The sequence below is a fragment of the Bos taurus genome, chromosome 24, assembly GCF_002263795.3.
Source record: "Bos taurus isolate L1 Dominette 01449 registration number 42190680 breed Hereford chromosome 24, ARS-UCD2.0, whole genome shotgun sequence".
NCBI classification, from domain to species: Eukaryota; Metazoa; Chordata; class Mammalia; order Artiodactyla; family Bovidae; genus Bos; species Bos taurus.
Genome location: NC_037351.1, coordinates 59248195 through 59275457, shown reverse-complemented (window position 1 = coordinate 59275457; position 27263 = coordinate 59248195). Strand labels below are relative to the sequence as shown.

The 27263-nt window shown below is 39.0% G+C and overlaps 1 protein-coding gene and 1 non-coding gene across 2 annotated transcripts in view; both read right to left on the bottom strand.

Moving 5' to 3' along the window:
• LOC529488 (glutamate decarboxylase 1) overlaps positions 1-26305 on the bottom strand; it is a 68572-nt gene extending 42267 nt beyond the window's left edge. The window contains exons 1-2 of the mRNA XM_024984526.2: positions 26167-26305; positions 25395-25515 (exon numbers count right to left, since the gene is read on the bottom strand). Coding sequence (XP_024840294.1) covers positions 25395-25515; positions 26167-26305 — 260 coding nt within the window. The remainder of the gene's footprint in view (positions 1-25394; positions 25516-26166) is intronic.
• On the bottom strand, positions 2905-2976 carry TRNAC-ACA (transfer RNA cysteine (anticodon ACA)). The gene has a single exon. It is a non-coding gene; the product is annotated as a tRNA-Cys (tRNA).
• Positions 26306-27263: the final 958 nt, after the last annotated feature.

Below are 27263 nucleotides of genomic sequence, written 5' to 3'. Positions count from 1 at the left end.
CCAATATAACTCGTGTTGTTATAGGAAAAAGAAATCAGGTCACGGAAATACACAGAGAAAAGAACAAGTAAGACAGAGAAAGACGGCCAGCTACAAAGCCAAGAAAACAGAGCAGACTCAGAAGAAACCAGTCTTATTGACATCTTAATCTCAAGACTTCTAGCCTCTAGAACCAGAGAAGGCAATGGCACCCCACTCCAGTACTCTTGCCTGGAAAATCCCATGGACGGAGGAGCCTGGTAGGCTGCAGTCCATGGGGTCGCTAAGAGTCAGACACGACTGAGCGACTTCACTTTCACTTTTCACTTTCATGCATTGGAGAAGGAAATGGCAACCCACTCCAGTGTTCTTGCCTTGAGTGGGCTGCTGTCTATGGGGTCGGACACGACTGGAGCGACTTAGCAGCAGCAGCAGCAGCAGATGTTTTTCACCCTTACTCCCATAATTTAGCCTGTTATCCTGGCCCATAGTAGACAATGTTTGTTTCTTGCACTTGTATTTTTTTTTAAAAGCATCCACAGATTATTTAGTTTGATATTCACAATTTTGTGTGATTTTCTGAGATTTCAGCAACTATTACTAAACCAATCTCACCAATGAGAAACTTGACTTTAAGAGTTTTAGAAACTTAACTGCATCTCAAAGGTTTTGCAAAAATTCACCAGTCTCTGTAGTGTCGATTGCTCATGTATGTAAATAGCTTTGCAAATATTTAGCATTTCCTGCTGCTTCTTTGTTGACTGTTTTTGGCTGCTGACTGTCATTCTGTCTCCATTCACTCCTTCAAAGTCTGGAATCTATTGCTGCCACGCCTTATAGTATTTATTTTTGGTGTGTATTTTATTTTTATAACATGTTTTTAGCTAAGTAAATACATTTCTTTTTCTTTTATCGGAAGACTTACATTGTTTTGTAAAACATTTTCTCGTGGATGTCACTGACACACCCTAGCTCTTTGAATTTATGTTAAGATTTAAAGTTAGCAATTTTCTTTACCCATCATAAACAGCCTAGTTTTATGAACGTGCCTCTACTTAAGAAAAATGGATTTTTGAAGTCATATAAGAGACTTGTTGCTATTTATTTTATCTACAATGACATGTTAGGAGACACAAATATAAGACTGACAAAGTCAAAACAGAGGAAAAGAGCACAATAAGATTGTGTCTAGGGTATTATTAATGGAACACCAGAGTAGAGTGTTTAAGAAATGTCACTGCTAATTCTCAATAATTTTCTCCCAAAATATTTTGTCAATTATTTCCTAACAATATATATCATTGTTAATATAGAAGCAGGGAAGCTAATTTTAAAATAGTTATATTTATTAGGGTTTCTTTGTTTTTATCAAGTTCATATTGTCCTTGAAAATTTATAATATGCCAAGCTCCATGCTGTGTGGAACACAATAGGGAAATGTTGAAAATAGATGTTGTTTTTTTTTTACAAGCTGCATGAGTTTTGCTTAAGAAATATCCTCTAATGCAAAACTCAAGCATTGACTTATTATTTCATTTAATAGCTATTTATTGTCTCTTAAGAAGTCCAGAAATTGATGTAAACTGAAAGACCACTGACAAATGATCACCTCAAAGCAGCCGTGACTGCTTCCCCATCTAAATACTGAAACATATCAGCATAAAATCCCAAGGAATTGCAGAGGAAGCGAACCTAATTCCGTCTTGTATGCTCTGGGAAGTTACAGAAAATGAAAATGTGGAATTTATGACCAGAAGGATGAATACCAATTAGCTAAGCAAAGGGTGAGGGAGGAGGATGCAGACTAAAGGGATTACATTTTAAATGGACCAGATCAGAGAACGTGAAATTGTGTTAAACAGATTCCCCTTGAAAATAGACTATGAAGGCTGGGGAAAGAGAAGTGTTAAACTTGGTGGCATAGACAGAACCAGAAAGGACATTATATATCATACTAAATAATTTGGGCCTTTGTACCACTGAAAGATTTTAGGTAGGATAACTTTAAAGTCATATTAATGCTTCAAACTGACGACTATAAATGCAGTGTCTGTCAAGAGTGGAAGTTAGGGAATGAAGATAATAGAGATGTAATTAAGAGAAGTATAAAAGTATAGAACTATTGAAGAAGAAAAGCCAAAAGTACTTAACTATTTAATGGGAGATGTTGGGGAGAAGAAGGAGTAAGGGTCAACACGTTTCTCATCTGGGAAAGTGAATATACAATGCTGTTATTCACAGGAATAGGAGAAAGGTCAGGAAGGACAGAAAATGAGTCCTGGCTTAAATATGTCATTTTAGAATATTAGTTTATTTTCCCAATGACTTTAAAACCCGGGAACTTGAACTAGAACTTTGAAATGATGAGCATGGAAAGTAAAATAAGAATTGAAGAGAGTCATGGCTTGAACTCTAAATAAACAAATATCAAAGAGAAACAGGAGCCCAGTAGAGCTGAAGATGGTGTGATCATCAGTAAGAGGTGGAGAGAAAATCAACATAATATGATATTATAAAAAACAAGTTAAGGAAGCATTTGAGAAAGGAGAGAATGGTCATCAGGATTAAAATCTAGAGACAAGAAAGGAAAAAAGTTTCAATACCTTTGAGGTAGAATGCAAATTGAAACGAATTGAATAATTGACTAAAAGTGGAGGAAACACAGGTAAAATGCCCTACAAGTTAAGAAGCCTGATTCTCAAGAGGAAGAAAAAAATTGTGTGATAAAAGTGAATCATATGGGTTCAAAAATAGAGGAAGTTTTGAAGTTGGAAAAGTTTTGAATTTCTATAGTGATAGTGAAGTCACTCAGTCGTGTCTGACTCTTTGCGACCCCATGGACAGTAGCCAACCAATCTCCTCCGTCCATGGGATTTTCCAGGCAAGAGTACTGGAGTGGGTTGCCATTTCCTTCTCCAGCGGATCTTCCCAACCCAGGGATCGAACCTGGGTCTCCCGCATTGTAGGCAGACGCTTTACCGTCTGAGCCACCAGGGAAGGCCGAATTTCTATAAGGACCAATGAAATCTGTATTAGTTTGTTAGGGCATCCATAACAAATTGCCATAGGTTGAGTAGCTTAAACAACAGGAACTTATTTTCTCTCAGTTCTAGAGGCTGCGGCTGCTGCTGCTAAGTCGCTCCAGTCGTGTCTGACTCTATGGCAGCCCTCCAGGCTCCCCCATAGGGGGAGTAGGTTGCTCTGTCAAGACCAAGGGCCAAATATTTTCTTACCATTTCTTACCATTCTTCAAAACCAAGAAGAAGGTGACTACAGGTGATTCAGTCTCTAACACATACACATGCACACACAACGTGGGCACTCAGAGAGTTGAGTTAAAGCATAACTATTTTACCTCCAAATTACTGCTAATGCTGAAAAGTACAGGTATTTATCTAATGTGTTTCAGGGTCATGTGTGGGAAAGTTGAATGTTAGGTGGAGTTTAATTTTACCAGCAGCTATTGTGAGATGAACTGTCAGAAAGAAACTTGCTTTTTACAAAATATATTTGTCTTTATTTAGCCTCTCAAAGATCAGGTCAGCAGGTTTCCTTGATGGCTCGGAGGCTAAGAATCCACCTGCACTGCAGGACCTGCAGGAGACGCAGCTGGGTCCCTGGGCTGGGAAGATCTTCTGGAGTAGGAAACATCAATTCACTCCAGTACTCTTGCCTGGGAAATCCCATGGACAGAGGAGCCTGCTGGGCTATAGTCCTTGGGGTCATATAGGGTCGGACACAACTGAGCACTCATAAACACCCACAGTCTCCCAAAATTCAGAAAGTCGCCCATTCTAAAGGATATTGTTCTATGTTGAATATAATGAAATCCACGCTTTGTGCTCTGAGACAATGGGAATATCCTTAAATTTGGCTAATGGGGCGTGAAATTCAATTACTGTTCATTCAAGTATTGTTTGAACTATTCCTTTGTTCTTTTATAAAATTTACCATATGGAAAGGAATTACAGTGTCTTCCAGTTGAAAGAAATAATTGGCATTAATATCCTATAATTAAATTGACTTTATTTTCCATTACTTTTTGAAGACTTGTATCCAGAAAGACAGCAAGAGAGAGAGAGAGAATAGTAATGAGCAGAATAAACTCGAATAACTCGACTAGATGGCTTATATCAACCTGATGCTGAGCAGTACCTATTGGACTTCCTGGCATGTCCTGCATTTCTCGCAGGCAAGACTCCAGCCTCTATAACTTTTCCTGAGTTCCAAGGGGCAGATCAGCTGCTAGTCAAGGGAGCTCCAGCAACGAAACTACCTGGGGCAAGATTAAAAAGGCCAGGGAGGCTCATTAAGATTAGGAGACTCACCACCCAAGACTCTGTGTTGTGTATTCAGTACTCAAGTCATGTCCAGCTCTTTGGGACCCTACGGACCGCATCACACCAGGCTTCCCTGTCTCTCACTGTCTCCCAGAGTTTACCCAAGTTCATGTCCATTGAATCGGTGATGCCATCCAACCATCTCATTCTCTGTTGCCCCCTTCTCAGACTCAGTCTTTCCCAGCATCAGGGTCTTTTCCAATGAATCAGCTGTTCAAATCAGGTGGCCAAAGTGTTGGAGCTTCAACTTCAGCATCAGTCCTTCCAATGAGTATTCAGGGTTGATTTCCTTTAAGATGGACTGGTTTGATCTCCTTGCTGTCCAAAGGACTGTCAAGAGTCTTCTCCAACACCTCAATTCAAAAGAGTTAATTCTTCAGTGCTCAGCCTTCTTTATGGTCCAGCTCTCACATCCATACACGACTCCTGGAAAGAACATAGCTTTGACTACACGGATCTTTGTCAGCAAAGTGAGGTCCTTGCTTTTTACTACACTGTCTAGGTTTGTCATAGCTTTCCTGTCAAGAACCAATCGTCTTCTAACTCCAGGGCTGCAGTCACTGTCCGCAGTGATCCTAGAGCCCGAGACGAGGTGATCAGTCACCTCTTCCACCTCCCCTTCCTTCTATTTGCTGTGAAGGGATGGGGCTGGATACCATGGGCTTAGTTTTTTTTTTTAATGTTGAGTTTTAAGCCAACGTTTTCACTCTCCACTCACCCTCCTCCAGAGACTTTTTAGATCCTCTTTGCTTTCTGCCATGTGAGTGGCATCATTTGCATATTTGAGGTTGTTGATATTTCTCCCAGCAATCTTGATTCCAGCTTGTAACTCATCCAGCCTGGCAATTTGCATGACTCTACACATTCTAATCTTGTCAGCAATCTCTTCCTTTTGGAACTGTGCAGCAGAAAGAATGCAAAGTTACTGTTACTGCCTTGATCCTTATCACATAGCCTTGCCTGACTATATAACCTCTCCTTCCTCACCAGGGAGAGGGGCACAGTTCTTAGGGCGCTAGGCTGCTGTGTTCCCTCTTTGCCTGGAAAGTAATAAAGCCATTCTTTCCTTCTCCTTTCTAACTGTTTCTGTACTTCTGTTTAGCAGTGATGCACAGAAAGCCAAGATGTTAGCAAAGAACTCAGCAAGTTTTTCAACTTAATTTTTATAGCAATCATCTATAGTATAAATAAGTTAGCAATACATTTCATCATGAGATCATCTCATTTAATTACTCTACCAAAGATACAGCATCTCCTCTGAAGTATCTGTGTCAAATGATACATCATATTCTCTTAAACCAGAATCTGCCTTTGTGTTAGTTTCTCTGGGATCCAAATAACTTCATCCTGCCTGCAAAAGTGAAAATACTGGATCAATCTTCCCTTTGAAACCTCCAATTTTCACATGATGGATTACAGTTATTTTGGAGACTAGCTACAATTTTCTTATCAGCCAAGAAAAACATAGAATGTGTTATTGGTTTTCATGAAAGGACTGCAGCATGATTTTTATAAACCTGCAATTTCAACATCTATTAAAAACGCTGGGGCTTAATTTAGACTTCTCTTGCCTTAGAATGCAAGCCATGAACCTTACAGAACTGTATTTACAAGCAGCCATTATTCATTAGAAGGTCTGTTGCTAATGCTGAAGCTCCAATACTTTGGCCACCTGATGCGAAGAGATGACTCATTGGAAAAACCCCTGATGCTGGGAAAGATTGAGGGCAGGAGGAGAAGGGGGTGACAGAGAATGAGATGGTTGGATATTGTCACTGACTCAGTGAACTTGAGTTTCGGCAATCAATGGGAGATAGTGAAGGATGGGAGACTGGCGTGCTGCAGTCCGTGAGGTCACAAAGAGTCCAGAACTTAGTGACTGAAGAGCAAATTGTTTCACTTAGAAACTTCACAGATACCAAGCACAATGTTTGCAGATGAACAGTAGAACCTTCCTCATAGCCTTATCAGGGAGTAGTTGTGGTCAGTAGCAATTAATTTCAGTTTGTTTTTATGCTCAAAAAATAGGGTAAAAGACTGTTTTGAAGGAAAGCATAAATAGTAGATAACTAAAACAAGAAAAATAAATAGTACATATGTTTTTATATCGATTATCTAAATTCACCTGACTTTAAGCATGTTACAGTATCAGACTTTTAGTTAAAACACAAAGTCAACATAAACCAAAGACCTCAGACTAGCCACTTACATGTGATTTAAATAACATAATTAAGAATCATTTCACAGCCCCAAAAGGGTAATTGAAAGACTGCTAAAACATTCTAATTCCAAACTGTGCCAAGTGTTAAATCCAATGTAAAAATAGCACCAAGCTATAATCCCAAATTTTCCTTATGTCAGTTCCCATTTTTTTTTCTTGCACTCATCCTGTAGAGAAGAAAGTAAGAATTTCTAAGTTCTCACACCAATGATGTTAGTTATATGAGTTTTGGTGCAATTCTGAATATTGATACTGCCTCATATTTTCAGACAAGTCTTCTGAGTGCTCCCACTGTAAACTATCCATTCCTCGTCATTCTGACCTGTAACTCTCCTGTCCCTGGGCTGTAATTTCTCAGAGCACTCAAAACTATCGGAAAGTGTAAAATTCATTTGATTATTGACGATTTTATTATCTGAACACCCTTCTCTATGTCCCATGAGAGTGAGGCTCTCAGTGTATTCACTTCTGTATCTCTGGTTCCCAGGATGTGATGGTGTATATTGTTGCTTAGTCACTAAGTCGTGTCCGACTCTCTTGCGACCCTATGGACTGTAGCTCGCCAGGATTTTCTGTCCTTAGGATTTCCCAGGCAAGAATACTGGAGTGAGCTGTCATTTCCTCCTCCTGGGGATCTTGCCAACCTAGGGATTGAACCCACGCCTCCTGTATTGCAGGCAGATTCTTTACCACTGAGCCACCAGGGAAGCCCAATGGTATATGCTGTGCTGTGCTTAGTCGCCCAGTCGTGTCTGAGTCTTTGTGACCCAGAAGGAAATGGCAACCCACTCCAGCACTCTTGCCTGGGAAATCCCATGGACGGAGAATCCGGGTAAGCTACAGTCTATGGGGTCGCAAAGAGTCTGATACAACCAAATGACTTCCCTTTGGACTGTTGCCCACCAGGCTGCTTTGTCCATGGGGATTCTCCAGGCAAGAAGATTGGAGTGGGTTGCTGTGCCCTCCTCCCAATGTTATTTATTAAGTAGCTAATAATGATCTGGAATAAATCAATTATTGTTTTTTCCTTAAAAACATTTACAGTCCTGAACTTCTTCGTCAGGACTCAAAATGTTTACCTATGAAATAATACCTTTAATCACAAAATAAAATTCTCTATCTAATGGAAACTGCTGATTCATGTCAATTAGGGCACAGTGACCATGGGCCAAGCTCAGAAGTAACTGAGTTGGCTGTACTCCACAAACTTCTTCCTCACACATCAGTACCCTTAAAAATCAAATTGAATAAGAACACTGAATAATAAAAGTGGAATCCATCAAAAGAAATTGCTATGTTACTTTTATTAGGAGAAATCATCTAGAAAAGAGTGCTGTTTCTAAACATATGATGAATTTAAGTAAAGATGACTAATGACAATTAACAGCTGGCAACTCAAGAGTTATTTGATCTCAAAGATAAACATAGTACAGGAGCAGGTTTTCCGGAAATCTAATTCCAAGCAGTGACAACCTTTAGAGATCACATTAAAAAAAAAAAAAAAAAAAAATCCCAGAATTACTTAAAATTCAGATATGGCTTTAAAAGTGTCATAATATGTAAGACTTAATTTTTTTCCAGCAACCTATACCAGACACCTATCTTCTTAAAAGAGCAAAAGATATTGCTGATTTAGAAATAGAAAACATCTCATTATGTATTTTAGATGAAAGATTACATGACTAAATTTTTCTTGTTATACTTACTTTATTTTGCAGATGTAAATCATAAATCTGAGGTCAGAGTTTTGTTTTCTGGATCATTCTGTGTTGTTTTCCAAACACTGGAATTTTGTACAGAAAATGGGAAGTAGATGGCACTCTTGGACTTGCAATCGGATGCGGGAAATGCGGGAAGCCCGTGCAGGGTGGATTCAAGCAATTAACTCGGCAAGATCCGCGTCTCTCGCTTTGTTTACCAAAACTGTTTTTTTAACTAATAGCTTCTACTGTATGCTGCTTCTCCCTCTTACAGTTATTAAGAGACAAAAGTACTTTTTAACTATTGACAGTCCAACCTGTGCTTTTCCCTTTCGCAGTGTATTAAGAAAATCATATTGCTCAATCATTCATACAGGAATTTTTTTTACAAATATAGCAAAAGTATTAATAAAAGTATTTAAAATGAAGTGGAAAAATTTACAATGGGTCAGGTGTACATGTTTTTCAGTTCTGGGGAACATATGTACTGGCTTGGAGAGATCACATTTACAGAGAAAATACGCTTTAGATGTGATTGTCCAGGATTCCCACAATAAGAGAAAGCATTTATCCACACTCAATAATCCTCAGTTTGTTCATAACACTCATTTTTTGATGCAGGCCATATATATTTAATTGCCTCTTTTGATTGAGGTAAGTGCATTTTTTATCCCATTTCTTCTCCTTACGTCAAAAACGCTGCCAAATTGTTAGCAGTCATGAGAAATTTCACCTTAATCTCCAAGTCTTTTGGTACCTGTGACCCACACATTCTCTCCTGAAAGGAAATCTAACCATTTTCTTCCTTTCCACACAGGGACGTTCTGCGTCCTGCCATATCACACGTCATATCACAGTCGTTTATGAGCATGTGCCATCCCCTCGCTAGATTCTCAAGAGCCACGGTCATGAAGCCTCAGTCTAGAGACCCCAGAACCAAAGCCAGCCACCTGTCCTTCTGGGTACTAGTTGAGAGGCCTCCAACCAAAGGCCCGGCAAGGACCTCCTTGGAGAAGTGGAACAGTTTGCACAGCTTCCATCTTCAGCCCCCTTTCCCCCGACCTGTGATCCCATTCTCCTCTCCTCCAGCAGGTGAGCAGCCTCTATCTCACCCTGCCGTGTCACTTGGGCTGGCCCTCACTATACAAGGTAAACATATGTGTGTGTGCCGAGTTGCTCAGTCGTGTCTGACTCTTGGGACCCATAGATTGTAGTCTGCCAGGCTCCTCTGTCCTAGGATTCTCCAGGCAAGAAGACTGGAGCGGGTAGCCTTTTCCTTCTTTAGAGGATTTTCTCGACCCAGGAATTGAACCCCGGTCTCCTACATTGGCAGGCAGATTCTTTACAGACTGAACTACATTGCTTCTTGACCAAGGTAATAAATATATAATTTTCTGTTTAAAGGCTTGAGAATAGAAAGATTACTACTAAAATACACAGGCCTGAAACTTGCATTAACAAACTGAATGCCATTTAGCAGGATAACACTTAACCTGAGATTCACATATGAGATGAAGAGAAGTTATTGGTCCTTTATCATACAGCCTCAATTACCCACTATGTGCATGCATACTGAGCTCCTCAGGGAGATAGATTTCTATGAAATGATGGAAGATAGAAGCGATTGAATTTTGTGTTTAGTTTTCTCTTAACTGAGAAGAAGAACAGAATACAGAGATGAGGGCAGACTCTCTCTCCAAAGAGAAAATCTTCAGATTCTCCCACCACTAATCTGTAGGAAAGAGGCAGGAGAACCCACTTCCGGAGGTCACAGTATCTCTACCTGCTAGAAAAAACAGCCCGACTGGAGATTTTACTGCCGAGACATCCACAGGAACCCTGTTCTGTAGGATGGGAACCCTTATTCCTCTCTTGGAGGATGGTTCAAGGGGCACTGTGAAAGAAGCAACGATTTATGGTGTGAATTTGGGTAAGTTAGAAAAACCTCATTAACTTCATAGAGATTAATACCTTCATTAAGATCAGTCTGAAGGTCAAATGAAATAATGTTCCCACTCACTCATTCTCTCATTTATTTGATAAAAAATTAATAACTAATTGATTACTAAGTGCTATTCACCATTCTAAGCATTAAGGATATTGTCTTTAAAAAAAAGAAAAAAAACATTGGTATTAGTGTACTGGCTATTGAGTTACTAATGAATAGTTTCATTCTGTAAATAGCAGTGATTTATAGGCACACATTTGTTTCCCTAGAATGCTTACATTTCTTCTAGTATATACAAAGTATAAATTCATAATCTTTACTTCATAAACCCAGGACCACAGATTTAGTACAGGGGTAAATCCAAATTAAATCTTACACATATGAAAGAAAAGATAAATATTATTTTAGACATGGCCATTTTAAAGATATCTGGTTTTCAGTATTTTAGAAGCAACTTAAGATGATAAGAACATATTATTACTCAGTCTGGTTTTTAACTGCTTCCTCAGAGCTGGGAAAAAAGCAGCCATGCCTTTTATTACATATATATACTAAACTAAAACATGCCCTGTGCTTACTCAGTTCTTGATAGTACCAGGAGCAAGTGATATTTTTTAATTTTAAAAGAAGTCTTTCATATATTTATTTTTAATTATGAAAAGGATTTCAAACATGATAAAAGTACAGAGAGCAATAAAGCAATGTACTCACTATCCAGATTTTAAAATTGCTTTACCATATTTACTTTGGGATTATACATACACATTTATTATAAAATGTGTATATGTGAACAATAATATACTCTATTTTATAGATTTTTGAATATATAAAAATAAAATTTATATAAAGTATTTAAAAAAGGATTAAAAATCTCTATCTCACCATCAACCTGTCCCCTCATGAGGAAACCATGCACATCCTTCTCTTTATGATTTATAACCTTATAACATATTCACTATCTATAAATAACAAACACAATTCCTCTGTGTATTTCTAAGATTTACACCATAATACGATTTACCTTCCTTTTTTAACCTCAATGTTAGATTTTAAGATTTATCAATTCTGAATGGAATTAATTAAATTTCTTTCTACTGTATAAAAGCGCCATAGTAAGGTGTTCCTTGTATATACTGATAAACATTTATTTTTTCATTGGTTTTTGCTTTTTCAAAAAAGGCTAGAATGATCATGCTGGTCTTTTAAATAGATTTTAATTCTGTAAGTAGCATGGCAGGATCAAAACACAGGCAGAGGTCAGCTTCACTAGAAATTGCCAGCTGCTCCTCTGAACAGTGCAAACATTTACATTCCTACAAGCCCAGTAGGAGAGGTTTCGTTTCACCATGTTCTAGCTAAGACTTGACTTTATCAGAGTTTTAAGGTATGCCGATTATGTGAAAATGGTATTTTGTTGCTGTCATGACTTCCATTTCCCTAATAAACAGTAAGATCGGGTGTTTTTCATCTGTCTATTGGCTCTTGGGGTTCCCCTTCAGTGAACGCCTGTGTTTTTTATTGATTTCATAATTGACTCACTTTCTCTTGCTAGTTTATCTGTACTTTTCTAAGTTTTAAACTTTTACTTTTTACTTTCAGATTTTTAATGTTCTCTATGCTATGAGCAGGGATCTAAGCTTTTAACCATATATATAGCTGAATAGTAAACATCACTCTTATAAAACAATCCATCTTTTGTTGCAGGAAGGAGAACCCCTTCCAGAACCCGAAACTGGGCTCTTGTCTAACACTCAGAAATGAATCGCGAGGAGACACATGTGCTGACAAAGCAAGAGATTTTATTGGGAAAAGGCACCCGGGTGGAGAGCAGGAGGGTAAGGGAACCCAGGAGAACAGCTCTGCCACATGGCTTGCAGTCTCCGGTTTTATGGTGATGGGATTAGTTTCTGGGTTGTCTTTAGCGAATCATTCTGACTCAGAGTCCTTCCTGGTGGTGCACGCCTTATTCAGCCCAGATGGATGCCAGAGAGAAGGATTCTGGGAGATGGTGGAACAGGTGGTGTCTCATTTTGACCTTTCCTGACCTCTTCCTGTTGGTGGAGGCTTCTCAGTTCCGGGTTCCTTACCCAGACCTCCTGTCGTAAAACAACTCATGCAAGTGGTTACTGCGGTGCCTGGCCAGGGTGGGCGGTCCCAGTCAGTGTGCTTCCCCTAACATTTTCACTTTTCCATTGCTTTTTATACTGCTATCTCTATTACATTAAAAAATTCCTATATATATTCAAAAGTATTTTCTAGCCCTCATCCTTGTTTATGTGGGGCTTCCTTCTTCGTTCTTTTCCAAGATTGTTTATGCTTGAATTCAGGTTCCCAGCCTTTTCATGTGAATTTTTAGGATCTGAATGTTAATTTTCACGACGACAACAAAAACAGCTGGCGTTTTTATAGGGGTTTGATTTGCCTTATTAACAATACTGGGCCATTCAATCCATGAACACACAATAGCTTTTCATGTATTTAGGCCTATTTTAATTTCTTTCAACAAGGTTTTGCAATTTTCAATGGAAAATCTTGCATTTACTCTGTTAAATTTATTTTCAAGTATTGATATGTGATTCCTTTTAATAGCATTGTAAATTTAATCATTTCCTAAATTTTATTTTTGGATTTCTGATTGCTATTTTATAGAAATACAATTGATTTTTTAATGTGGATCTCGTGTCATGCTGCTTTGCTTAATTCTCTTATTAATTCTAACAGACTTGTGGGGTAGATTCACTGGTACTTTCTAGATCCAAAATCGTGGCATGTCATCTGCAAGTGGAGAAACTCTGTTCTTTCCAGTCCATAGCCTTTATTTTTTCTTGTACCGACAACACCCTTTCAGTATATTGTTGAGTAGAGGTAAGACAGCGAACATCCTCGTCTTACTCCCGATTTGGTGGAAAACATCTGGTCTTTCACGTATGATATTAGCTATAATTTTTGTGGGTTTTTTTTTCATTTATGACACTCATCAGTTTGACAAAGTTCTCTTCTAAGCCTAGTTTGCTGGCTGCTTTTACTATGAAATGTGTTTGTCTTTCACAAATGCTTTTTTCTCCAGCTTTTGAGATGATCATGTTTCTCTTCTTTTTTCTAATGATTAAATATGCTGCATCATTTGATAATTAATTTGAACATCACTCATGGGTCACATTTTTTGTTTTCAATTTTAAAAGGCATATTCCACTCCAATAGTGCAGCCTATACCTGGGGCAAATTACAAGCTTCTTTCTACTTTTCAAGGCTGGTTAAAAGATTTTTTTCCTGTTTCGTTTTCACTAAAGAGGGAACATCTCAAGGTCCTAGTCTTGTGGTTTTACTTAGGATTTTTTAATCTATTTATAAGACTTAATTAAAAGTCCAAGGCTCCACATGGAGTCAGAACCTCTGCTGCAAATTTCTAGGCTTTACATCTGGTCTTGTTGTCCCCGCTTCCCATTTTCAGAGCTTTCAAAATCATCAGTTTTAGTCTCTTGACTTGGCATAGAGGGTCTTATCTATTTCTAGTATTCAACTTTTCTTTCTTTAAACCTCATCTGTATATTTTAAGTGTTCTTATATTTTATTCAACATTTTATTATTTCTAATGGAAAGGATCCATTTTGGCTCTGTCCTATGTTTTGCTGGAGACACTGATATTTATTATCTCACATTCTAGTAAATATCAGCAACAGTAACAAAAAAACGAAATCATTGATTCTTTAAATAGCAATATTTGTTATTAATAAATATAAATTAGTTATTCAGTTCAGTTTCTCAGTCGTGTCCAACTCTTTGCAACCCCATGAACCACAGCACGCCAGGCTTCCCTGTCCATCACCAACTCCCAGAGTCCACCCAAACCCATGTCCATTGAGTTGGTAATGCCATCCAACCATCACATCCTCTGTCATCCCCTTCTCCTCCTGCCTTCAATCTTTCCCAGCATCAGGGTGTTTTCAAATGAGTCAGCTCTTTGCAGCAGGTGGCCAAAGAATTGGAGTTTCAGCTTCAGCATCAGTCCTTCCAATGAACACCCAGGACTGATTTCCTTCAGAATGGACTGGTTGGATCTCCTTGCAGTCCAAGGGACTCTCAAGAGTCTTCTCCAACACCACAGTTCAAAAGCATCAATTCTTTGGTGCTCAGCTTTCTTTATAGTCCAACTCTTACATCCATACATGATCACAGGAAAAACCATAACCTTGACTAGACGGACCTTTGTTGGCAAAGTAATGTCTCTGCTTTTGAATATGCTATCTAGGTTGGTCATAACTTTCCTTCCAAGGAGTAAGCGTCTTTTAATTTCATGGCTGCAATCACCATCTGCAGTGATTTTGGAGCCCCCCAAAATAAAGTCTGACACTGTTTCCATTGTTTCCCCATCTATTTGCCATGAAGTGATGGAACCAGATGCCATGATCTTCGTTTTCTGAATGTTGAGCTTTAAGCCAACTTTTTCACTCTCCTCTTTCACTTTCATCAAGAGGCTCTTTGGTTCTTCTTGACTTTCTGCCATAAGGGTGGTGTCATCTGCATATCTGAGGTGATTGAGATTTCTCACGACAATCTTGATTCCAGCTTGTGCTTCCTCCAACCCAGCGTTTCTCATGATATACGCTGCATCTAAGTTAAATAAGTAGGTTGACAATATGCAGCCTTGACGTATTCCTTTTCCTATTTGGAACCAGTCTGTTGTTCCATGTCCATTTCTAACTGTTGCTTCCTGACCTGCATATAGGTTTCTCAAGAGGCAGGTCAGGTGGTCTGGCATTCCCATCTCTTTCAGAATTGTCCACAGTTTATTGTGATCCACACAGTCAAAGGCTTTGGCATAGTCAATAAAGCAGAAATAGATGTTTTTCTGGAACTCTCTTGGTTTTTCCATGATCCAGCGGATGTTGGCAACTTGATCTCTGGTTCCTTTGCCTTTTCTAAAACCAGGTTGAACATCTGGAAATTCATGGTTCAGGTATTGCTGAAGCCTGGCTTAGAGAATTCTAAGCACTACTTTACTAGCGTGTGAGATGTGCAATTGTGCGGTAGTTTGAGCATTCTTTGGCATTGCCTGTCTTTGGGATTGGAATGAAAACTGACGTTTTCCAGTCCTGGAAAATATATTATATTATATTATAGTTATAATATAATAACTAATAATAATTAGTTATTAGCAAATAGTTATATTTGCTATAGTTATAGTTAATAGTAAAAATCATACAATGTAACATGAGATCTTCACCTTATATATTAGAATTCTTTTTTATTAGAAGCCAAGAAACACAATCTAGTAAAGAAAAATGCAAATTTGAATACTTTTCTATGACTCAAATGGGTAGTATGTGAGGATTTATTTTTTCATCTAAAGTAAACCATTCTACTAAATTGATACAAAATAATCATTACATTTTAATATATGCCTATAAGTGTGATATTCAAGGGCAAGAAGATAGAGGGACAATGGAAAGATTCCACAAATCTTAGGAAAGAGGAATGTCATGTGAGTGCTACCAAACTTCACCGCATAGTGACGCACACCCCAGACATTATCACGCTTGTTCATGTCATTTCTCAGTCTTTTCTGTATGATTCTCTAGAGGAAAGAAAAGCAAAGCCTGAAGTCTTGCCCCCTCTTGGAACTCTTTCAAGATCTTCCTTGGGTATATACCAGATGTAGGAGAGCTAAAGACCGCAGAGAAATAAAAGGTACTTCTTCCTCTTGAGCTTCCCAGGTGACTCAGCGGTAATGAATCTGCCTGTCAATGCAGAAGATGTGGGTTTGATCCTTGGGTTGGGAAAGTCCTCTGGAGAAGGAAATGGCAACCCACTCTAGTATTCTTGCCTGGAAAATCCCATGGACAGAGGAGGGTGGCAGGCTACAGTCCATGGGGTCACAAAAGAGTTGGACATGACTTAGTTACTAAACAACAATTTCCTCATGAAGAGTTGGAGTTCTCTAGACAGGAAATTAATTGTTTCTCTAAAAAAGTCATGGAAGTTCATTATAACTGTACTTTTAATAGAAGAAGCCTTGAAAAATGCCTGGCACAGTGCAGGAATTCAATTTCCTACCTTTATTTTCCCTAGTTATAGTAATTATCATTATATGCTAAGTCTTTGCACATCAGTTAGGTATGGAACAGGAGAAATGGCCGCTGGCAATTGGCTAAGGTTCATTGCCACAGGGATAATGTGGATACCTTTCTGTAGTGATATTACTGATGCGCAGACACTGTGTCTAGTTTCCCATCACTACTTGGAGGAATGTATCTTCCACATGCCCTTGTTGTTGTTGCTCATTCACTCAGTCGTGTCTGACTCTTTGTGACCCCACGGACTGTAGCACTCCAGCCTTCCTTGTCCTTCACCATCTCCCGCAGCTCGCTCAAACTCATGTCCACTGAGACACGAATCCATTCACATGCCCTAGGCTTTTCATTTACAGGGCTTCAAAACAGCCCTGTAAGAGTGGGGCCGTTTTTCTTCACTTTGAAGATAAGGCTCAAAGATGAACCTATTCGTGTAAGTAAGAGGTGGAGCTTGGATTAAAATCATGCTTTGCTTAATTTCAAAGCATTATAATGTCCACATTCTTAAAGGGGAACACATTGCTAATGTTCTTTGTGCAGCAGTGATGTCTTGGGAAAGAAATGGTTGTATTCATGAGTGCGTGGTCAGGGTTCTCACATGCATGGAGTCACACACTCTTTCTTTTAAGCCATTGTGAATGCCTGGGATGTTTCCCTTCACAGGAGGCACACCTGCAAAAGTTTAAATAAGAAATTGATGACTCTTTGAGAGGGTCAGTAATAACAAAAATGCTTTGCCTCTCTAGACTTAACAAATATTTTTTAATATATATATAAGGAAAACAGTTGGATGTTTACAGGACCTAAAAGTCCATGAAGTGAGTGAGTAGGCCTGTACTAAGACTAATCATTTATCTCGATGGCTAATGGCTTATATGAGTAGATAGACTCATAAATAAGGCGTATCACCCTCTGGTAATGGCTTATATGAGTAGATAGACTCATAAATAAGGCGTATCACCCTCTGGTAATGCGCTGGGTAAAGCAGCAGGATGAGATGTAGCAGAAACAATTTTCTCACTCTAATGTGGTGAGACTGATGATGCTAAGATTGAATTTCAGGGAACACCATGTGATGAGAACGCACAAAACCACATCCAAAGGCAATAAATATATAGCATTTACACGATTCCAAGAAATGGGGTTTATGAGTTAATAGTGCAGAGCATGAGGGTACTCTTCTATCCCCAAAACATGCCCATGCTGACCGCTTGCTGACATTTCTGTCTCCTAGTAAGAATCTTGATTTCTGAAACAATGTGTGTGATATAGGTAACATTATTTGAAATGTACTCTGTATTTCTGGTTGCATGATTTCTTGGTTGCTTTATGTCAGTGATAAACTGGCCTTTAGTTCATTTCAATTGAAGGGCCCATAGTGGAAACCTCAAGAATAGAATCACTTTGCTTATTTCCTATTCACTTACAAGAATGTTCAGTTCAATCAAAGGGTGATACTGAATATTGAAGAAGGGGAGACTGGTGTTTTCCTTTGTTAGAGACATTTGTGTCATTTATGGGCTTCATCCTATGAATCAACTTTCTGACTCTCAGTAATCTGAAGATATAACAATGGACAATTGTGAGTCTTATTATTGACGATGCAATTGATTATTTTCTACCTTCCGTCTTTAAACAAAGAAATTTCTGATTTCATGATAGCAAATCACTAACCACTTTTCTCTTATAAGCACTGATTTTTTTTCTACTAGGCAACAGAGCTTTTCTTCTTTTAGTTGCCTGGATTCTACATGTTAACCACTTAATGTTTTTGGATTCCAGAAGGATAAGTCAAAAAAGCATGTTTGTATAGACCAGGATTTTCTCTGTTCTTGTGAGATAGTTAAATTCCTCTACTGAAAAACATTTGTTGGCTTCTCAGAAAATTTATAAAGACTAAAGTTTAGAAAATATAAATATAGCTTATAATCTTAAGATAGGAATGAGAAAAGATTTCATTCATCTGGATAGATATTTTCTTTTCCTCCATTTACTGCTCACTAGGCTTTCTTGTCACTCAGTTGTGTCCGACTCTTTGCAATGCTATGGATTACCGGATCCCCAGCTCATGCCTGAAACCAAATCTTGTATATTTGAGGTTTATTTAAACAAATTTAAGCTTCAAGTGTCTTTCCTGCTGCTAGTTCCAAATTCATACATTTCCCTACAGGGATAATATTGGTGATAATCAGGGCTTATATTCAATCAGTTCTGAAATATCATATGGGTTATGAAAACACTGAAATAATAGTAGAAGCCCTACATCCATAAGATCCTCCACCATATAGCCCCACCTTCTGCCAGGGACCTTGAACACATTTGGGGCTGGAAATATTGAGAGGTTAAAATTGAGATTCCTGCCAACTGAGAACAGTATGACATTGAAAGAGATTGAAATTTGGAGGGTAGACGAGAGGAAACCTCAAGAGTCAATTAATTCAAGACGTATTTTGTGATAATTTATAGTCTCTTTTTGTAGCTAACTTTAAAAAGACAAATACTGCGTGGTCTCATTTTAGATATGGAATCTAAAATGCAGTAGTCTCCCCTTAACCACAAAGAATTCCTTCCAAGACTCCCATTGTATATCTGAAACCATAGATAGTACCGAACCCTTATATATGTTATGTTCTTCTTTATACATGCATACCTAGGATGAAGTTTAATTTATAAATTAGGTAAAATAAGACAATATCCGACTTGCCAGCATCACTACTCTGGCTCTTAGGGGCCAATATTAAGTAAAATAAGGGTTACTTGTACAAAAAAACTGATACATCAACAGTCAATCTGATAACAAGCATTTAAGAGCCTGGAGACATCAGACAAAGGGGAGATTCACACCAAGGGATGGAGCTGGTCAGCGCAAGATTTCATCACACTACTCAGAATGGCGTGCAATACAAAACTTGGGAATCATTTGTTCCTGGAATCTTCCATTTAATATCATCACATCACGGTTCATTGAGAGTCACTGAAACTGCAGACAGAGTGAGCTCAGACAAGCGAGGACTGCATGCTTAGCTGCTTCAGTCGTGTCAGACTCTTCATGACTCTATAGACTGTAGCCCGCCAGGCTCCTCTATCCATGGAATTTTTCAGGTAGGAATACTAGAGTGGGTTGCCATTTCCTTCTCCAAGGATCTTCCTGACCCAGGGATGGAATCTGGGTCTCCTGCACCTCCTGCATTGGCAGACCGATTCTTTACCACTAAGCCACCTGGGAAGCCCGAGGGGGCCCTGGTGTAGACAAACTCATACAAGCAGAGAGTGGAATAGTGGTTCCCAAAGACTCGCAGGAAAGGGGGACACTGCTCAAAGGGCGAGAGGTTAGTTATGGAAGGTGAGTTCTTGAGATAATATACAGCCTGGTAGCCTGGTACCTATCATTAATGCTAGATTGCACACTTTAAATTTGCTAAGAGGGTAACTATGAAATTTAATTTTCAATCACACATGAAAAGGAAATGGTAACTATATAGAGTTGATGGATGTAATAATCAGCCTGATTGTGGTGATCATTTAACAATGTATACATATCAAAACATCAAGTCACACATCTTAAACATATATGATGTTTGTATGTCTGGTATAACCTCCATAAATCTGTCTTTTAAGAAAAAGCCTGTGGTGGAAGCAGTGCTGCCCAAGCATTTTCACAGGGTCCATTGAATGATATACGAACACCAAGGTAGCTAGTATCAGTCTGGGTCCAATCAGGAGACAGAAGCCATGGAGTGATTTAAATATTACAGAGAAGTTAAATATAAAGAATTATTAAACCATGATTTAAGAGTGGGGCTTTCTTGGTGGCTCAGATAGTAAAGAATCTGCCAGCAGTGCAGGAGACCTGGGTTCAATCCCTGGGTCAGGAAGATCTCCTGGAGAAGGGAACAGCTACCCACACCAATATTATTGCCTGGAGAATTCCATGGACAGGGGAGCCTGGTGGACTGCAGTCCGTGGGGTCGCAAAGAGTCGGATATGACTGAGCAATTAACACTTTAAGAGTAACTATTAAATGTAAGAGAATTCTGTATGGCATGCAGGGACTAAGGGCACACACTCTAGGAAGGGAAATCTTGAAAGGAGACCCTCATCCCGGTGTTAGGAATTACACGTCATTGGAAAAAGTGTGGTCACAACCCACTGGATGATAGAAGTTTATGAACTGGCTTGCCCCCGAGTTGGTCTGCAGAGAGCACGCTTTGGGGATATACGTGAGCTTCAATTCATGGCTGTATAAAGAAAATGAGATGCCAGATAATTATGTCTTTTGCAGTTTGGAAATCAGTGTTATATTACTTTAATGGAAAAAATTGGGAAGCATTCTTCCTTTAAGATCTAGAACAGTAAATGTATAGAAAAGACAGTCTCACAACAAGGTCCCACTGTATAGCACAGAGAATTATATTCAGTGTTCTGTGATAAACCATAATGGAAAAGAATATGAAAAAGCATGTGTATATATACACATATTCGTTCACACATGACTGAATACATGTGTGTATGTGCATGTGTGTGCATCCATGTGTACATGCACACATGTATGTAACTGAATGACTTTGCTGTGAAACAGAAATTAACACATCATTGTAAATCAACTATACTTTAATAAAATAAATTAAAAAAAAAAGAAAAGATAGAGTCTTATAGGTCCGTATTTAAGTAAACTTAAATATAGAACTTTGTAAGTCCAGATTACAAAGTCATTTAAAATGGAAAAAGTAGTCTACTCTGATAATGTTTTACTTAATTCTACTTTGATAAATTAAGCCATATTTGAAGAGTACAGAATAGTAATTCCACCAAGATATTCTTGCTGATATTAATTGATATGTTAGATACTCTATATTTTGGTAAATATATTTTTTAAACTAAAACTTGAGTTCAGACTTGCTATCTTTTTCTCTTAATTACCCTCACTGAGGGATGTGTACTGTAATGGTGTTTTCAAAGACCAGCAATTTCACTTAGTTACTGTATAGCATTTTTACTATTAGGTATCATTCATGGTTTTGATGTGATTTCCTTACACTTATTTTACTTTTTCCTAGTTTTTAATTGGATATTAATTTTCTGATTTTCCTGACTTAGTAACAGCATTTGAATCTATGAATTGCATACAGGATATTGAAACAGCTTAGTGTGAGAAGAATGAGTAATGCTATTTGGAGCAACATGGCTGGATCTACAGATTTTCACACCAAGCAAAGAAAGTCAGAAAGAGACAAGCACCATATGATATCACTTATACGTGGACTCTAAGATATGACACAAATGAGCATACCTGTGAAATACAGACTCACACACATAGAGAAGAGACGGGTTGCCAAGGTGGGGGATGGAGGAGGGAAGAACTGGGAGTTTGGAAACAGCAGATGCAAACCATCATACATAGAACGGGTAAGCAAGGTCCTCCTGCGTAGCGCAGGGAACTGTATTCAGTGTCCTGTGATGAACCACAATGAAAAAGAATATATATATATATATATATACACACACACATACATATATGGACGTTGGCAATTTGATCTCTGGATCCTCTGGCCTTTTCTAAATCCAGCTTGAACATCCAGAAGTTCATGGTTCACGTACTGTTGAAGCCTGGCTTGGAGAATTTTGAGCATTACAACATTGCTTTAAATATATAAAATTCAACAAAGGATTTTTAAAAGAAATGCTATTGTATTACATTATGGATTAGTCTGCAAAGATTACAAATAATACTGTAAATCTATAATTGTTAATATGGGAAAACATTCTACAACATATACCTATACAAAACAATGGCAAGTTGCAAGGCAGTATATGGAGTAGTATTCTATTTTTTAAAATAAACTTTTTAGACCAAGTTTGGATTTACAGAAAAATAACAAGCATAGTACAAAGAGTTCCCATATATCCCAAATCCAGTTTCTTCTCATTAATCTCTTACACTGCAACTATGCCTCATGGTAACTTTCTGTAGCACTGTATTTGAGGAATGTTTGTTGGTAAACACTCAAATATCTGGATTTTGTTACATGGCACTAATAACATTTATCTTTTAACAGGTACGTTTTATTTTTTTACACTTAAATTTTAAAAGAATATATTTGGTCTTATTCCTCTTGTTTAATTGTTTTATGCAATATTTGTATTTCACGGGACCTTGTTTCCTATCCTTTCTGTCTTTTACTGTATGAACTGTCTTTCTTTACTGTTTTTACTTTGTTTTTTACTGTATGAATTGGTTTTAAGAAAAAGACTATCAGATAACACTGAGCTTTTCGTCTCCCCGCAGCTATTGCGGTGTCTCTATCTGCACCCGTATCTACCGCCCCTGCGTCTCTGTCTGTATTTGCATTTTGTTTGTCTCATTCTTCATTCAATCTCTGAGTGTTGTGCTTGCTGTTGTGTCGTTGTTTTTATGAAAATAATAGAAGTAATACATTATCTGAGTCTTTGCATAACAAAAAATGTCTTCACACGACATTACATAATAACCCAGCTTGATGCGCGAGAGATGTTTGTCACAATATGTCCTGTGAAAACCTGCTTCTTTGTGTTTGTTACTCGTGGAACTCGACAGTTCAAGAAGCCTGTCGTTTCTTCCTTTGCAACTAGTTTGTGTTTGTGTGTGCCTGTGTGTTTGTGCATGCGTTTTCTTTCTAGCAGTTCCTTTTTTATCCTCAAAATTAAAAAAAAAAAATTCTCCTACATACCTTTAGGAGCCAGTCTTTGAATATTCCAGATAGAAAAATAAACACATTGAAAGACTGGCTCCTAAATGTATGTAGGAGAATTTTTTTTTTAATTGTTTTCCTCTAAATGGCAGACTCATTCTGTTCATTGGTAATAAAATGTCTGCCAAATACCCAAGTCTAAAAGAACCAGATTGTCAGTCATCCTTTCAAGTGAAAACAGTGTTAGACGAAAAAAAGACGCTAGTGCAGCTCACCATTCAGTTGAACGGGTGCTTTTCCTTAGGGCAAACTTGGTAGTTTGCTACCCAGCAGAACTGCTTTGTGTGTGTGTCCTATTGCATTACATAGACTATTTCTCCCAGGCAACTAAGTGGTCAAGAGTCCACTTGCCACTGCAGGAGAAGCAAGGTACAGGGGTTCCATCCCTGGGTCGTGAAGATCCCCTAGAGCAGGGTTCTTGCCCGGAAAAGCCCATGGACAGAGGCGCCTGGCGACCCACAGTCCGTGGAGTCACAGAGTCACATGACTGAGGGACTGAGCGCACCATGACATTCAAAGACCAAAATTTGTTAAGGCAAATAATTTTCACTGCTTCCTCCCACACATTCCTAAGCAAAACTAGGATTTGTTTGTTTCTTTTGCTCTGCTTCGGGCTTTTGTGAAGCTGTGTGCGTGTGTTGAGGTTGGTCTTCATGTCTAGTAGGCCCGCTCGGCGTAACTCGATTTGTGCTGAGGACCCACTAATGTTATTCTTATTTGTCTTTGTACCATCGGTGCAAATGTGAACACAGTGAAAAAGGTAAATAACTCACTAGTTTTATTATAAAAATGGGGCTGACCTTGCATTCCCCCTGAAAGGATCCGATGGACCTTCAGGGTTGCCTGAAAAAGATTGCAAAACCATGTCATGGACTACAATAAACTCAGAAACTGTAATGGGTGGGCTTATTGTACTTGGTTGCCTTAATTCCAATACATCTATTACATTGTTTTGATTTTTTCCTCCTGGATATAATATTTCTTAAAATGGTATTGCTCTATCTAATAAACACATTTTTTAAAAGAAAGAGGAAAAACTTGAGGAAACCAAGACAAAATCTTCTGATTATAGAAATAATACATCTTCAAAACAAAGAAAGAAAATTGAGAAGCGATGTAAAATCATAAACATATAAAAAATCACTTTCACCTTTTCATCCATCAGTAGCTGCTGGTGACATTTTGAAGTATATCCTTTCAAACTACTAGGCCAAAAAAAAAGCTTGTACAACAAATTTCATTACAACATTATTTTGGATACTATAAAGTTCAATAAAGGGTTATTCAATAAATTTGATTATATTACATAAGAAATTACTCTGTATTACAAATAATGGGAATAGCAAGTTGCGAAGTAGTATATAAGAGAGAATTGTGTTTTTCAATAATTTTTTTTAAATTTTAGACCAATTTTGGACTTATAGGAGAATTTCAAGTATAGTACAGAGAGTTTCCATATCCTCCAAACTCAGTTTCTTCTACCACAGACTTGCTTTGCCTGTTGCCCAAAACCTGCATTTTTTTCCCTATTTTATATTAATAGAATTATGACAATAGGGCTAACCTAGCACCAATGATTTCATCATGGTAGAAAGCAAAAGTTCCCTTTGATTTCATTTTGTGCTTTCACAAGCATTTTATATTTGGAAATGGCATAATAATTTCAACTAGCTTTCTATAATACTATCTTAAATGAATTCAATTTGTAGGTTTTTAATATTTTTTTTTTTTAAAGAATAAGAGGTAATGAAATATTTTAACTCGCCAAGACAAAATATCAGATCTAAGCCATGGAGTCTTTGGCCTTATGAGGAACCTAGAGGGAAATGAATTCACCCTTTTATTAAAAATGTATTATGAAATATATTAATAAATCCAAGAAAAAGATTAGTTAATCCCATTTAAATATTTACTATGTTAATCTAAATTCATCCTAAAAAACTCTGACACTTTTATTAGACACATTTTGCACATAAATATACTCAGTTTCATTGAAATAATAAATTACACAAATCACAGACCTAGTTAATTTTCAGAGATTAACTAAATACATTTATGAATTACTCTAAAACCTATGCTATGAACTCAGAAACTGTAATTATCACCCCTTTAACCAAGGATTTATATATTTATATATAAGGTATTGGCATAAATTTTTAAGGAAAAAGTAGGTCACCTCTGCAGATAATCAAGAATATGGGGTTGCAGTCTAGATAAAGGTCTTGCCAGGTGGTTCAGTGGTAAAGAACTAACTTGCCAATGCAGGAGATGCAGGTTCCATCCCTGGGTCAGGAAGATCTCCTGGGAAAGGAATGGCAACCCACTGCAGTAATTCTGTCTGGGAAATCCCGTGGACAGAGGAGCCTGGCAGGCTACCATCCATGGGCGGCTAAGGAGTCAGGCATACTCCTGACTAAAGAGCAGCACCACCCATCCAGACGAAGCCACTCGGAACTCTTCCCAGTGGACTTCTCCTGAGACGCTGGTGAAAAGGGGAACTTGATAAAAATAATAAAGACTTTCTGAGACTGTATTTAAATTAGAATAAAATGTCTTAGTAGAATTAAGACTTAGGATATAATAGATGTTACACAGCCCTTCTCTACCTTGTGATGGTAAATACAAACTTCCAAACCAGAAAACCTCTGTGCATGCTACATGAGATGTTGCCAGATGGGTGACTCATTTAACAAAGCCGTTCATTCTGTTTGTTAATAAGGTGCTGGCAATGCGGAACTCCAAAGCAAACTTCTCATGAGTTCTGGGACAAGCATTCACTGTCTTTCTTGCCCATTTCTGAAAGTGAAAAGCCCTCAGTCACGTCTGACTCTGCAACCGCATGGGATTCTCCAGGCTAGAGTACTGGAGTGGGGAGCCTTTCCCTTCTCCAGGGGAATCTTCCCAACCTAGGGATGGAGCCCAGGTCTCCCGCATTGCAGGCGGATGCTTTACCAGCTGAGCCAGAAGCGGGGGCACTGGTAAGTTCCTCTCTGTGTGAGCACCACCCGCAGCATTCAGGCTCCCAGTGCAGTTGGCTATCCTTTACAGGGCAGACCTAGCTGGGCCAGGCGACCTAGCTGGGTTCTGCCTGGAGCTAAGCCCCTAGCCTGTAAGACCACATTTTTCCAGAAGGAAAAATCACATGTGTGCGTGTCAGAACATAGAAAATCCATCCTGACCTCCCAGGGGGCGCTGTGACACCACCTCCATCGTGACGCGCTCTCGCAATCCGCGTGGCACGCTCTGACACATCACTGTGTGCTGGCGTCTCCGGGGTGGCTCTGCGTGCGTGTTGCAACAGGCTTTGTGTCGGGGCATCTCCCTGTTTCGCGGCCCCCTTAGGTCACAACACAAGAGGGCGTGCGGTAGCCTGGGGTGGTGGGTTGCAATAGTGTGCGTGCCGCTGCAGAAAGGGTTTGGCCGCGGTGTGGTTTTCTGTCTCGACATGCTGGAGGGGCTCGATACGCATTGTGTCTCCATGCGGGCGGCCTGCCTGGCCTGGGGTCGGGCCTGGGAGGCACTCGGGTCCAGGACAAGGGACCACACGTGGTGTGGTCACGCGTCGACGATTGGAGAGGCCTCGAAACAGGTTCAGGCGTCTCAACATGGTTCCTTCTGTCACGATAGGAGGAATGGGTTGCGACACCAAGGCTGTCACAGGCGCGCGTCTGTGTGGGCGCTGTGTCCAGACGTTCCCTGGTGTGTCGAGAGGCCGGCGTTTCCAACAGGGGCTCATCCTTGTGCGCCTCAATCCAGGCAGCGGCCCAACATCCAGTCATGTTGCGATGGCCCCTTGGTGTGCCTGCTTGTGTCCCGACACACCTGGTGTATGGAGATGCAGGGGCATTCCTGTCCTGGTGTGTCCAGGCAGCGACACGGGCACTGTACTGTGGCTGGTGTGATACGTCTGGGCGGATCATGGTGTGTGCACAGGAGCAAGTCTCAGTGTACATGTGGAGATGTGCATGCCAATGGAATATACATGCAGATGTGTATATATTTATCATATTCTCTAATCCCATCAAATCCAGTAAATCAATGCTATTGAATAATATAATACAGCAGTATACCTTGCGTATGCACTGAGAAGTCAAAAAAAATTCATGTGGCTTTTTCATTAAAATATTCAGTCTATCACAGTGGTAGGAACCAACTCCACAATGTCTCTGAAGTATGCCTGTTCCCAACACTAATCTAATGCAGCCATCCTGCCTCACCAGAGGGGAGAGGAAAAAAATACTCTGAAATACTTGTGAAGTGCACAGTCCAGAGGCAT